Here is a 13,849-nt window from a genome sequence, read left to right as displayed (position 1 = left end):
AAATTAAAGTGAGTGATGACTGTTATTTTAGTATTATTCAAAAAGGATGAATAACTGTATGGGTTAAATATGTTTAGCAAATGTAATTATTGAACCAAAAAAGAGTACACCAAAGTGTTTCTAGTGAATTATCCACTTCAAAACCTCGTGAGCTGCCTACCTAGTATCATATGTTTAATGCAGCATCCGTTCCAAAAAGTAGGCAGCTGTATAATTATTTTATAATTGTGCTTTATAATTCATAATTATGAGTTTCAAATGAGTCAAAGCATAATTATGCAGCCTTCTAAGACGCCTTCTTTTGGCTGAATACTAAAGCAGTACTGCGTTTGTCATTTATGGAGAAGACAGTCTTACACTGCAATTCAGAGTCAATAAAAAGAAAATCCATCCAGGAATGAACACAGTTAATTATAAACGCTGATTATGTTGAAATGTTGATTATTAATGTACTTACATTTCATTCAATGCTGGAAAATATTGCTCAATAATTGTCTTGAAAAATGGAATAAAAAATACATTTAATTAAAATACAAACATTAAAAACAAAAACTAAGTTTAACTAAAACAAAATGAAAACAGAAAATACAAAAGTAAAAGCTAATACTTCAAATACAATAATAGTAAAAAAGTATATATGTAAATATTACTAAAATAACACTGTGTTTCACTGATTGAAATAAAGCTCAAATAAAATATGAATATTTGATGAAAAGATGAATAAATTAAAATTAGAAACGTTTTCTGGGCAACTTAAACTAAATTAAACTAAAACTGAAATAAAAAGTAAAACATTTGTGAAAATAGGAAAATTAAAAAAATAAATAAAAAATGCCGAAAACACATGTATTACTAAAACCTAAACTAAAATTAAAATGAAATATGATAAAAATGAAAGCTAATACTATAAAAATAGACTACTATAATACAATTTTTTCAATACTTTTAACAATTTTCCTAAACTCTTAACACAGTTAGCACAACATCTGTCTGCGTAGGCTATACAATTAACACATTTCTTGTTGGTTTGACACAAAATGCATACAGTTAGCACAAATGCTTGAACTTCTTTTATACACAAGCTCAACCAAGACCAAAACAATGTAATTTTACTGCCAGATTTTCATATGCTTTCACACTGTATGTCGGAACAGATGACATCATGTTCTAAACCTAACTTATAGGCTAAAGTCAAAGTGAACAGCTGTTCTTATTGTGAATTTGAAACACAAATATATCCCATTTTTTATGCATTCATGAGAAACAGCTGCTTGCAAATATATAATGTTATGCAAATATATAAATTACAGCTGGTTCTTTAAATCACATGATCATACAGTAAACAGTAAAAGAGGATCTCTTTGGGCTGATCTTGTGTGGAAAGTGCACTCCTGCATAAATGTGAGATTTTAGAAGATCTGCACCAAAGACTGGTGCCAGAGGTAGAAAGGGGACAGGTGGGAGACCACTTGTCAATATATGTGATCAATGTGGCATGCCACCATTCCCAGTGCAGTCACAGCCTGGCACCCATCCGAGAATGATGTCCATTTTCCTTGCCCCTTCCCCTTCTTTCCTCAACCCCATTGAGGAGTTTTCCTGAGCCTGGAGATGAAAGGTTTTTGACCAAATGTCCAATGGATGCTGCATCCCAAGACACTACAGCTGAACACTGCCAGGGGTGGATAAGGCATACCAAAAGACATCTTGCCAGAGAAGAAGATATCAGGTGTGGTGTGGATGAGAACATGTGGCCAAATGCAGAAGACCAGGCAGATTGGAAGATGACTTTTTTACAGTAATTATATGTTATTCTTCTGTGGATTTTTCTGTTTGCATATTTTGTACTTTTATATAATACTATAAATGGCAACTGTATTGCATATTTTTGTTATCTTGCAGTAATGTCCTGTTGCAAATAAAGCCTTTACTTCAGTAATTCTGTCTCTGTCTTCTTTTTTCACAAACCGTACATTCTATAAAGCTACTCTGAGATTTTTTGTATAGACTTTTTGGAGCAAAAGAAACTAAATGCATGCATTTACCAAACCCAATGAAACACAAATGTAGAGAGGCTTCAAAAAACAAACAAAAATATTTAGAATTAAAAATATTTAGTTTTTATTAGTGCTGTCAAATGATTAATCGCAATTAATACAAGTTTTTGTTTACAAAATATGTGTGTCTACTGTGTATATTTGTATATATAAATACACACACATGCATTTGAAAATATTTACATGTATATATTTATATTCATATAATTTATATCATATAGAAATATATTTAATATATAAACGTAACATATTTTTCTTAAATATATACATGCATGTGTGTGTGTATTGATATATATATACATAATAAATATACAGAGTAACACAAACTTTTATTTTGGATGCGATTAATCACGATTAATAATTTGACAGCACTTATTTTTATAGATGAGCATTTAGCATGTTCCAGTTGCACTGAAAGAATTGAAAAATCATGTTTTTACAGTGTGTATGAGGTTTAATTTCTGTGAAGGTTATATTGAGATCTGTGCTGTTGAACCAAATCATTTTCTATATTTTCTACCGTCTCTTGAGTGCTTGTGTTTGTGTTTGATGGATAGGTCACAGGACTCTGTATATCGGGGTTCATGTTCCTCTGGGCAGAAGAACCCACCGCCGTCACCGGCATCACGGACACCGACACAGAAAGAGGAGCAGGGAGAGAGACTCGGGTGTTGAAGACGGACACGAATCTCCTTCATACAGTAACCATCCATCCTTCCTTCAGCCACTTTCTTACTCAGTGTTTGTGTCCTGTTTTTCAGTACAAATATCTAAACATTCTTAACCCTACGAAGCCCATTTCTAATCAACATGCTCAAAACTGCTGAAAAACCTGTCGCACACCTTGCCTTCTGTCATCTGATTGATACTTTATACATTTTTAGCAAGTAAAAGGCCTTATAATTGTACAAACGTCCAGCTTCAGCTCGTGCTTCACGGGTCTTTTTCTGATTTTTCAGATTTCTTTCTGGACTGAAGCAGCTTAGGTTGATATACTTGATTATCAAGATATCATTATAATTATAAATATCATGTTCAAATGCGAGTATAAAGTATGATCATCTCTTAATCATCATTGCATTGCATTGAATTCTATGTTTTGATCATAAAACTAAGAATTTAAATATCATCTTAATAAAATATATTATTTTGAGATATAGTGTGACAGTTTGGGCCTCTGAATGAAATTGAGATATTTCTTCTTCCGATATCTCACTGTATCATAATATATGAGCCATAAAAGCCTGATGCATCAAAAAAAAACATGCAAACTTTTTTTTTTTTTTTTTTGCTAAAGGTTCAATACTCTGTTCCATTAAAAATATCTGTACAGGGTTAATTCAAGATACATTTACTTGAAACACAAAATGATTTAAAATGTTGATATTGTTTTCAAAAAAAAAAAAAATCAAAATTAAGCAAATTTCTGCTCAAAACAAAACAAAATAAACAATGAAATCTGCCAGTGAGGTAAGCAAATTGAATTTAGAATAAATGAATTTAAATAAATTTTTCATAAATTAAAATGTAATACATTTATTTAAATAATAATGTCCTTTTTCATCTCAAGCAAATGTATCTTGAATTAAAAATATTTAGATGTTTTGCAAAAACATCTGTTTTTGCAGTGTTCTTTATTTTCTGTCTGTTCCTTCTGATATCCTTTCATCATTTCTGTTTCCCTTTGACGGTCTGTCCTGTTGTATTATGTTTCTTTGAAGCTGTCTCTGTCTCTGTTTGGCTGTGATCTCGACAGGCTCAGAGTTGGAGTGTGTGTTGCTCCTTTAGCAGCTCATCATGATGACTCAGTCCTGCTAGAGAGCAGCTGCTTCTTTTCTGTGCTTTATTATTATCCACATAACGTGTGTTGAACACAGAACAGTTTCGGGTCTCTGAAGCTTTTAGCTGCCTATTTTAGCCATGTGACCTTTTGAACCGAGCTTGGTCGTTTAGTTCAAGTCATTGAAATGCTGTGTCACAGATACTCCCTCTCAGAGGGTTCAGTTTCTGCTGGGCACTGAGGATGATGATGAAGAGCACATACCACACGACCTCTTCACCGAGCTGGATGAGATCTGCCTGCGCAACGGAGAGGATGCTGAGTGGAGAGAAACCGCCAGGTACCGGCCCATGTGACTCGGTCATGTGACTTCACCTGTCTGGATTCAGTCATTCAGTATGCACTTATGGGTTAATGACATATAATTATGTCGGAGAAGATACAAATAATTAAAAAATAACATAAAATACAGATTTTTAAAGAAAATAATAAATATATATATTAAAATCTTTAATCCTGATTTTATCAAATGTCTCCAAAAAATGGGACAATCATTTAGTAAAAAGTGAAAAAAATGTTTCCAAGTCTTGAATAGAAAATTAGTGTGTATATATATATATATATATTTATATATTAGTTCAGATTCATAAATGCTCAAATTACATTTTAAAGTACTTGACACATGAGCTTTAAACAATTTTTAAAAGATTTCTGCTTTTGTCTCTCAGCAATCCTTATTTGTTATTAGCCCACAAATAATTAATCAATATTTTGACATCACACGTTAATGCTCAGTGTTTTTCAGAGATTGATTCTTGGCTGCTCTCATGTGTTTTGAGAGCATGAGTGATGTTTAATGCATTAAATCTGTGGAGCGGCATTATTCCAAGAGAGCTGAGGTTATATAAAGAAGCATTGTTGTGTAATGTTTGTGTGCGTGTGATCAAACAGAAAGGCTAAATAAAGCACTTATAATGATGATGGTTTCTACATTGTCATATGGCATCACATCTAAATGCAAGTGCACTCAGCATGAGGTTTGCTTTCATTTTTTCTTCAATAAGCAAAGACATGTAGAATGCACTGCTTCATATCTAAAAATATCAACAATTCACATGAGGCAACACAAATTACCATTTACTTATTCAGTAAAGGTTATAAGGAAGGTCATTTATGTTATTTATTCATCTGCATAACGTTCATGACAGTTCATAATGCTGTCAAGCTCCAAAAAGGACAAATATGATATATTTGGCATATTAAATAAAGCCCGTACTGTAGATCTTGTGCACTATATTCTGGTTCTTCTGGATTTGTACGAGAGCTTCATATGAAAATTATGCTCTTAATTCTGAAATGTATCTTAGAGCTCTTATTTTCGACAGACATTGGTATTCTGGCTGCAGTTGTGATTATTTTTTAAGAAATAGTTCACCCAAAAATGAAAATTTGCTGACAATTCATTCACTTTCAGGCCATCCAAGATATAGATGAGTTTGTTTCTTCATCAGATTTGGAGAAATGTAGCATTCCATCACTTGTTCACCAAAGGATGCTCTGCAGTGAATGGGTGCCGTCAGAATGAGAGTCCAAACAGCTGATAAAAACATCACAATAATCCAGTCCGTCAGTTAACATCTTGTGAAGCCAAAAGCTGTGTGTTTGTAAGAAACAAATCCATCATTAAGGCATTTTTTAACTTCAAACCATTGCTTCCGGCTAAATTATGATTAATATTACCATAATATTGCTTCCTCCAGTGAAAAAGTCTTCTCGTCTGAATCAAGAGAGACATCTGCGCAGATCAAGCATCATTTACAAACAAAAACAGTCCAAAACAGCTCTAAACAAATATGTTGGTGGATTTTGATGTGAGTGAGAGACAACAGGAGATGGACTTTATCACTGGAGGAAGCATTATTACAGATTATGGACTCATATTTTGTCCAGAAGCAATGGTTTAAAGTGAAACATGTCCTAATGATGTATTTGTTTCTTACAAACACACAGCTTTTTGCTTTACAACTCATAACTGACGGATTGGAGTGGTGTGGATTATTGTGATGTTTTATCAGCTGTTTGGACTCTCATTCTGACGGCACCCATTCACTGCAGAGCATCCATTGCTGAGACACTGATGCAATGCTACATTTCTCCAAATCAGTTCCTATGAAGAAACAAACTCATCTACATCTCGGATGGCCTGAGGGTGAATACATTACAGCAAATTTAATTTTTTTTGAGTGAACTATTCCTTTAACCATGTCTGTGTCTCTTTCTCCAGGTGGCTGAAGTTTGAAGAGGACGTGGAGGACGGCGGTGAGCGCTGGAGTAAACCATACGTTGCGACGCTCTCTCTGCACAGTCTCTTTGAGCTGCGGAGCTGCATCATCAACGGCACCGTCTTGCTGGACATGAGAGCCAGCTCTCTGGAGGAGATTGCAGGTTGTGTTTTATACTAAAGAAATGCAACATCCCAATGTTTGCATTGAGACATCATTTTTATGAGAATTGCATTTCCCCAAATAATTCTCATTAATGAAAACAAAAATACATTCTTTAGTATTGTAATGTGAATAAAAAATTATAAACTGTTCATGCATCATTGTACAGTAGTATTTGCTGAACTGTCTTTACACAAATTTTACTTTTTAAAGTATAAAATCATTGTATTCTAGCATCTTGTACTATAATACAGTAAAAACTACAGTATAGTAATGAGAATCACTATTGAGAATAATTACAATTATTGAAAATGTAGAAAAAAACATGCAGTATGGTAATGAGAGTTTGAGCAAAATGTGAGTGAAAATGCAAAAAAAACAATAACGGTTATAAAAATAGACTTAATTTTCTTTTTGTAAAATATAATTAGTTGTTTTTCCTGTTTTGAATGAATGGCGAACTGTGACCTGAACATGTTTTCATGAGATTTACCCTTTCATTCTTTCCTGTGATCATAAAATATTTGCTATTTCTGGTCAAATGAACTTCCATTGTCAAATTAGCACATTGTAATAGGATGTGCCAGCACTCATATACCACTGAGGAACACCTTAAACTGAGTTTTACACTTTAATCTCTGTGGGATTTGTGTAAGAGAGCTCAAGCCATATGTACAGACTCAGTGTTTAAAGCTCAGGTAATTGGCACATAGGTACAAAGTTCTAGTGTTCAGTGTTCAGCTTCTGAGCATCAGTATTTCATGAGTTGAGATTGAGAGAGAGTTGCATGTTTATTTAGATACAGAATTTGGATATATATACAGGTATATGTGTGTGTGTGTATTTATGTATCTATGTTTGTATGTATAACCTGAAAAATAGATAGAATGATGACTTCTACAACACACTTTGACCTTTTTTGACAACATAACCAATATTGGGGCATGTTGTCACAAAAGGTGTGTTGTAGAAGTCATCATTCTATCTGTATACGAACTGTATTTTTTATGTAATTTCAATGCACTAGAACAAGCCTCCAGAGGTGAGTGCACTGTGGAAATTGTCTTTATCACTTAGTGTCAGTCATGAATTATACAGTGTTTGCACCTCACTCTCTTAAGCATGTGAATTTTGCATTACTCGAAGCTGTTCTGCATCTTCAGATACATGCAACGGATCTCTGAGCAGCTGCTCCATCGCTTGTCATCAACATCAATGTCAGTTTCTTGATGCAGAGTTTAAGGAACATCTGCAAAATAGACACAGATGAGGTTTTTGCTAAACATTTAGCACAGATTAGCCATTTAAAGATCACATTAGCTTCGCATCAAGACAGCACTGGCCAGACATATGCTGTGTTAAGAATTCATCATTCTATTTATTATTCAGGTTCGAAGTGAATAATTAACATTTTGGTGGCACATATAAAGATGAATATAGCATTCAGCAGATCTATACTGCTGCACATCTGTGCCGCTGCTCACGTTTTAGAATATAATTATAATAAACATATAAAAGATCATCTAAATTACATCAGATTATTGCCAAATTGTTAATATTTCATGGTGATGTTACAAGTGTGATATTTATATTGATTCTTAACTTATATTCATTAAATTCTTTAAAAAAGTTTACGTATTTTAATGTTTGTATATTAACATTTGTGATGTGTTTTTTTTAGGTCAGTAATAATGCATTTTATCTTCTGCAGCTGATAATTTGTAATGTTGTATGTTGAATTTCTTAGAAATGGTGCTGGACCAACAGGAAGTGGCTGGGCATCTTGAAGAGGATGTCAGGAAGAAGATCAAAGAGGCCCTTCTGAAGCAGCACCATCATCAGAACCAGAAGAAACTGGCCAATCGGATTCCCATCGTCCGCTCTTTCGCCGACATCGGCAAGAGGCAGTCTGAGACAAACTGCACGGACAAAAACGGTATTCATTTGCCCTTGCGCAGGAAATAAAAGAAGTTGCAGGTCTGATTATGCAAATGAGATCAAAACTATATACTACTACAGGTTAAAAGTTTGGATTCAGTAAATGAATATGAAATGAGTATTATTATGAGCAAGGATGCATTAAATTGATCAAAATTGACAATAAAAACATTTATGTCTTTATTGAAGGATCACGTGACACTGAAGACTGGAGTAATGATGCTGAAAATCCAGCATTGATCACAGCAATAAATTACATTTTACATTATATTCAAATAGAAAACAATTCTTTTATTTTTGATCACACAAATGCAGCCTTGATGAGCAGATGAGACTTCTTTCAAAAACATACAAAAATCTTAACAGCCAAATTTAAATAAATATTTATAATTTTCATTTTATGTATATTTTTATATGAATAAATATTTATGTTTTTAAAATATTTATTTATTAATATCAAATGGGACAAATAAGATGTGTTGGAAAAGGAAAAGTAATTTAGGCTGTTTACCTCTTTACTTATTTAATGCAGTTGTCACTTCTGAAACTTGGAAATTGTCCAATTTATGTCCATTTAACTGTCTGTTGATGCTGGTTTCAATCTGTCACTCCTAAAAATCAACTCACACATGTCAGATCCACCATCTCAGAGTTTCAGTGTCTCTGTTGTGTTGTCTCCTCTTTATATGTGTGTGTGTGTGTGTGTCTGACAGGCGCTTCATCTCATCTCTTTAAGTCTCCTCTGTGGCGATCAGTTGTTTGTGATGGGAATGATGGGCAGGTCTCATCCTGTTCTCCATGTTGGCCTCTGTGCTGCTCGTCCAGAGCATCCATCACCTCACCTCTCCCTCCTCCATCCTCCACATCCACCCACCCAAACCAGAACCCCACCGCCTCCTTCAGCCTGGACAGTGACGACGGCTTGGATCCAGGCAACTTTTAACTTCAGAGACTTTCCCTTCTGCTGTAGTGCTTCCTAAAACATAACGTGTGAAGGTGGTTATCTCAGCGGATAGGTTGCACGTGGTAGACAAAATGTAAAATGCTGAGACAGGCTGCGAGAATGCATGATTCTCTGAGATTATATTAATAACAAATAGCAAATGTTATTAAGCCAAAACAACTTCAATAGCCATGGCTGGATTCATTTCTTTGCTTGTACCGCTAAAGGTGATTGTGAAATTTTGCCCAAGCAACAAGCCACTTATAATTTACAGTGCACTGAAATAATATGATATAGAAATAGTTTTCCCTCAGAAATTGCTGGAGAATTTCACAATTAAGCAAGCAAGACATTAAATTAAACATGAACTTTTGAAGTAGAAAGACAGAAATAGTGTTTTCTTGTCAAATGTAGTTCAGTAAACTCTTACAAATTTAAAAATCAAGCTAACTGTATTTAAGCTATCTTAATAAGCAATATATTTTAAATTATATTTAAAAAAATATGATTAAATGAACATATCTGGCACAAAAACAAGAATATATGTTAGGGAGTTAGTGACATTAATATACATACTGTATATGCATAAATTGATACACAAGAAGTTCTAGGAACTGTGATGATTCAAATGAATCATTTTGCTGAATGTATTGAATCAATAAAATGAATCCAAACTTTTTGTTTGAGAGGGAGATATTCTAAGATACTGCATTCAGATAATGTCTGAATGATCATACTTATGAAATGAGTGCACATAAACGGCACCAAAATAATAATCACTGGTGAGATGCTTTCCTTTAAGTACAATAAATTTGTGTGTACCGTCAATCGTAATATGTTCATATAAATAAATGCATAAAATAATGCGCAAGAAGCTCCAGGAACTTTAAGGAGTGATGATTCAAATGGCTCGGAGAATCGTTTTGCTTAATCAGGTCATTAAAATGAACTGTCTGAATGAATAATGCATTAACATAATGTCAGAATGATTACAATTATGAAACGAGTGCACATGGATAGCACCAAAATAACAATCACTGGTGAGACGCTTTCTTTTAAGTACATTTAGTTTGTGTGGACTGTCAGTCTTAATATGTTAATATACATAAATGCATAAAATGAGGCACAGAAAGTTCCAGGAACTAAAGTGAATGTTGATTCAAATGATTTGAAGAATCATTTTGCAGAACAAGTTCATTAAAATAAACTGCCTGAATGAATCGACTCACTAAAATGAATCCAAAGGTTTTTTTGAGACTGCGATATTCTAATATACTGCATTCATGCCATGTCAGATTGCTCTTGTTAATGAGACAAGTGCATATGAACAACATCAAAATGTCATAGTCGCTGATGAGAAGTACTTAAATTTGTGTGTAGAGTTCATGAAGAACTAGACATTAAAAATCAACAGATAAATATAAAACTATTAATGGATATATGTGACCCTGGACCCCAAAACCAGTCATAAGAGTCAATTTTTTTGAAATTGAGATTTATACCTCATCTGAAAGCTGAATAAACAAGCTCTCCATTGATGTGTGATTTGTTATGATAGGACAATATTTGCAAAAACATCAAAATATTGAGAAAATCGCCTTTAAAGTTGTCCAAATGAAGGGCTTAGCAATGCATATTACTAATCAAAAATCAAATTTTTGATATATTTATAGTAGGAAATTTACAAAATATCTTCAAGGAACGTGATCTTTACTTTATATCCTAATGATTTTTGGCATAAAAGAAAAATAAATCATTTTGACCCATACAATGCATTTGTGGCTATTAGCGACTTAAGATTGGTTTTGTGGTCCAGGGTCACTTATGTTGATTATAGAAACAACATATTTTATGTTTATTGCATAATATGTATATGTTTACAAACATATAACCAGTTTGAGAGCAGTGCTAAAGAGTTTTTTTTTTTTTTTTTGGTGCAATTTGTTTGTTTCAAATATCTGATTGATAGAAATTTATTTGAGGAATTATGGGTAATGTAGTTTTTCACCAGGAATTCCATGTTTAAACAATTATTTTTTTAAATATTGCAGGGTGATGGTTTCAACAAAAGCATATACCATCGATTAACAGCCTTGTAACTCAAAGTAGATCTGTCTTTAATGGTTTATGAGTTAGCTTTAAAATCAGTTCCCTTATGGAGAAAATGAATGGGATCGTTGCATTCTATTGGATGACAGAACTACATTTCCCATGATTCCCTTTTGCTGCATAAGGATATAATACAGAGTAAAGTGTGACTTAGGCACCTAATGCACATCCTTTCCTCTTGGTTTCAGCAAAAAAGTTTAAAAATGTCCAATACATTGATTTTTTTTCCTGCACAAAAACATATCTAGCTACGGCTTTTAAGTATTTGAAGGCAGCAACAGTTTACTTACATTCATGCTACTGAAAAATATAGTTAAAGTTAGTAGCATTGTTTCTTTTAGTTGGTTAAACCCAAGACTGATGTTGAATTTACATTCATTTACATTTATGCATTATGCATTTTGTCCAAAGCAATTTACAAAATTAAATCAAATGTAAACAGTAAGTGTGAATTTGCCCCAGTAGATAAGCAGTGTAATTTTGCAGATAAATGACATGATATTGTAATGTGTGAGAAAGGCTATTCTGAATATTCATCACCTTTATACAGGGCTTATGTTTAGGAAGATTGCCAGCTTCCCACACGCTAACGCATGAAGTGTACCAGACCCTTCGTTCTGTGGCGTGCAAACGCTCAGAGCATCATTAGTACTGTAATTCATGCAGCGCTGAGCCAAAGCTGCATTAAAACAGCAGCGAGCATGACTAATAAACACAAATCTGTTCATGCCACATGAGATGCTCTTTTAACTAAGGGCTTTGGAGCTGCTTCATGCGCTGAAAGCTGCTTCAGCTGCCTTTAGAGTAGAGCGCAATCGAGTTTCCATAAAGTGATGCTTGGTGATTTATGCATTTATTAATATCCATTTTTGAAGGCAAAAATGTGAAATTAGTACTAGCCATCCTCTCTGCTCATTATGTCTCTTTATGAATGTAGTAATCAATAGTGATGTTCAAAACACATCTGAGATCATGGCAGACCTCCATTAAAATCATTCTCTTCTACCAATCCATAAACACTATCATTTCAGTCTGCTACATTTAATACAGCCGATGCGTATGCTGCGTTCCATTCATCGGCTGATTAACGCTGATTAGTATTGTCATTGTATTGATTGATTGATTGATAGTCTCTCTGTCTGCAGGTCAGATGATTCCACCACAGTCTCATCCGCTGACCACAGAGGGCAAGCATGACGTGAGCCGTGAAAACAGTGCTGTGGACTTCAGCAAGGTAATGATGCAGGATTCAACTACACTACCAGTCAAAAGTTTGGAAACATTACCATTTTAATGAAGTCTCTTCTGCTCACCAAGGCTGCATGCATGTGCTAAAAAGAATCAGAATGAGCTTTATTGGCCAGGTATGTTTACACATACAAGGAATTTGTTGAAGTGACAGAAGCTCCTCAGTGCAACAGAAAGACAGCAACAGGACACAGATAATAAAAGAATAATATACATATATCCAAATAGGCAATGTACAAAGCAGCAATAACACAATATATACACAATAAAAGTACAGTAAAGCTGCAATATTGTGGAATATTATTGCAATTTAAATGAAGTGTTTTCTATTTTAATATATTTTAAAATGTGATTTATTCTTGTGATGCAAATCTGTATTTTCAGCATCATTACTCCAGTCTTCAGTGTCACATGATCCTACAGAAATCATTCTAATATGCTGATTTGCTGCTCGAGAAACATTTCTGATTATTATCAATGGTGAAAACAGTTGTGCTGCTTCATATTTATGCAGAAACCATGATATACAACCATTCAAATGTATGGGGTGTAGGTGTGTTTAATAGAAATGAATGATTTAATTCAGTAAATGTGTATTAAATTGATCAAAAGTGATAATAAAAACATATGTTACAAAAGATTCTATTTCAAATAAATGCTGTTCTTTTGAATTCTCTATTAGTCTTAATTATGTAGCGCTTTTAATAATACAGGTTGTGTCAAAGCACTTAACAGTATCAAATTGGAGGATAGAGTGTCAGTAATGTATAATAATAAGATTAAACACTCAATTTTCAGTTAAAGGCATTTCATTATTGAATTCAGTGATGTCATTGTCTAGCTCAGTTTAGTTTAAATAGTATCTGTTTAATCAAATTGACGATAATCGCTAGAAATCAAGTGTCCCCAACTGAGCAAGCCAGAGGCGACAGCGGCAAGGAACCAAAGCTCCCTCTGTGACAGAATGGAGAAAAAAACCTTGGGAGAAACCAGGCTCAGTCGGAGGGCCAGTTCTCCTCTGGCCAGGATATTATTGTTTACTTATTTAATTATTGATTTAATTAACATTTTAAATGTATAAATGTATTATATTTCTATTTTTATATTGTTGTCTATTCATCAAGAAACCTGAAAATAAAATGTTTCCACAAAATATTAAGCTGCAAAAACAGATTTTTAACACGAATGAATGAAGACTTTTTCAGCTTTGCATCACAGGAATAAATGACATTTTAAATTTATATTCAAATAGAAAACATCTATTTTAAATTGTAATAATATTTGACAATATTACCATTTTACTGTATTTTTGAGCATAACAGACTTCTTT

General features: G+C 33.6%; 1 protein-coding gene across 1 annotated transcript in view; it reads left to right on the top strand.

Annotated features, from left to right (window-relative positions):
• Positions 1–13,849, top strand: part of LOC306875728 (sodium-driven chloride bicarbonate exchanger-like) — a gene marked incomplete at both ends in the record, with an annotated part of 65,062 nt that overhangs the window by 29,966 nt on the left and 21,247 nt on the right. Inside the window, 5 exons of the mRNA XM_079426437.1 lie at positions 2,615–2,758; positions 4,039–4,177; positions 6,122–6,282; positions 8,029–8,217; positions 12,417–12,505. Coding sequence (XP_079282563.1) covers positions 2,615–2,758; positions 4,039–4,177; positions 6,122–6,282; positions 8,029–8,217; positions 12,417–12,505 — 722 coding nt within the window. The remainder of the gene's footprint in view (positions 1–2,614; positions 2,759–4,038; positions 4,178–6,121; positions 6,283–8,028; positions 8,218–12,416; positions 12,506–13,849) is intronic.

This window comes from Barbus barbus (genome assembly GCF_936440315.1).
Source record: "Barbus barbus genome assembly, chromosome: 10".
NCBI classification, from domain to species: Eukaryota; Metazoa; Chordata; class Actinopteri; order Cypriniformes; family Cyprinidae; genus Barbus; species Barbus barbus.
The sequence above is the reverse complement of the archived record's forward strand: the minus strand, read 5'-3'. Positions and strand labels throughout refer to the sequence as shown.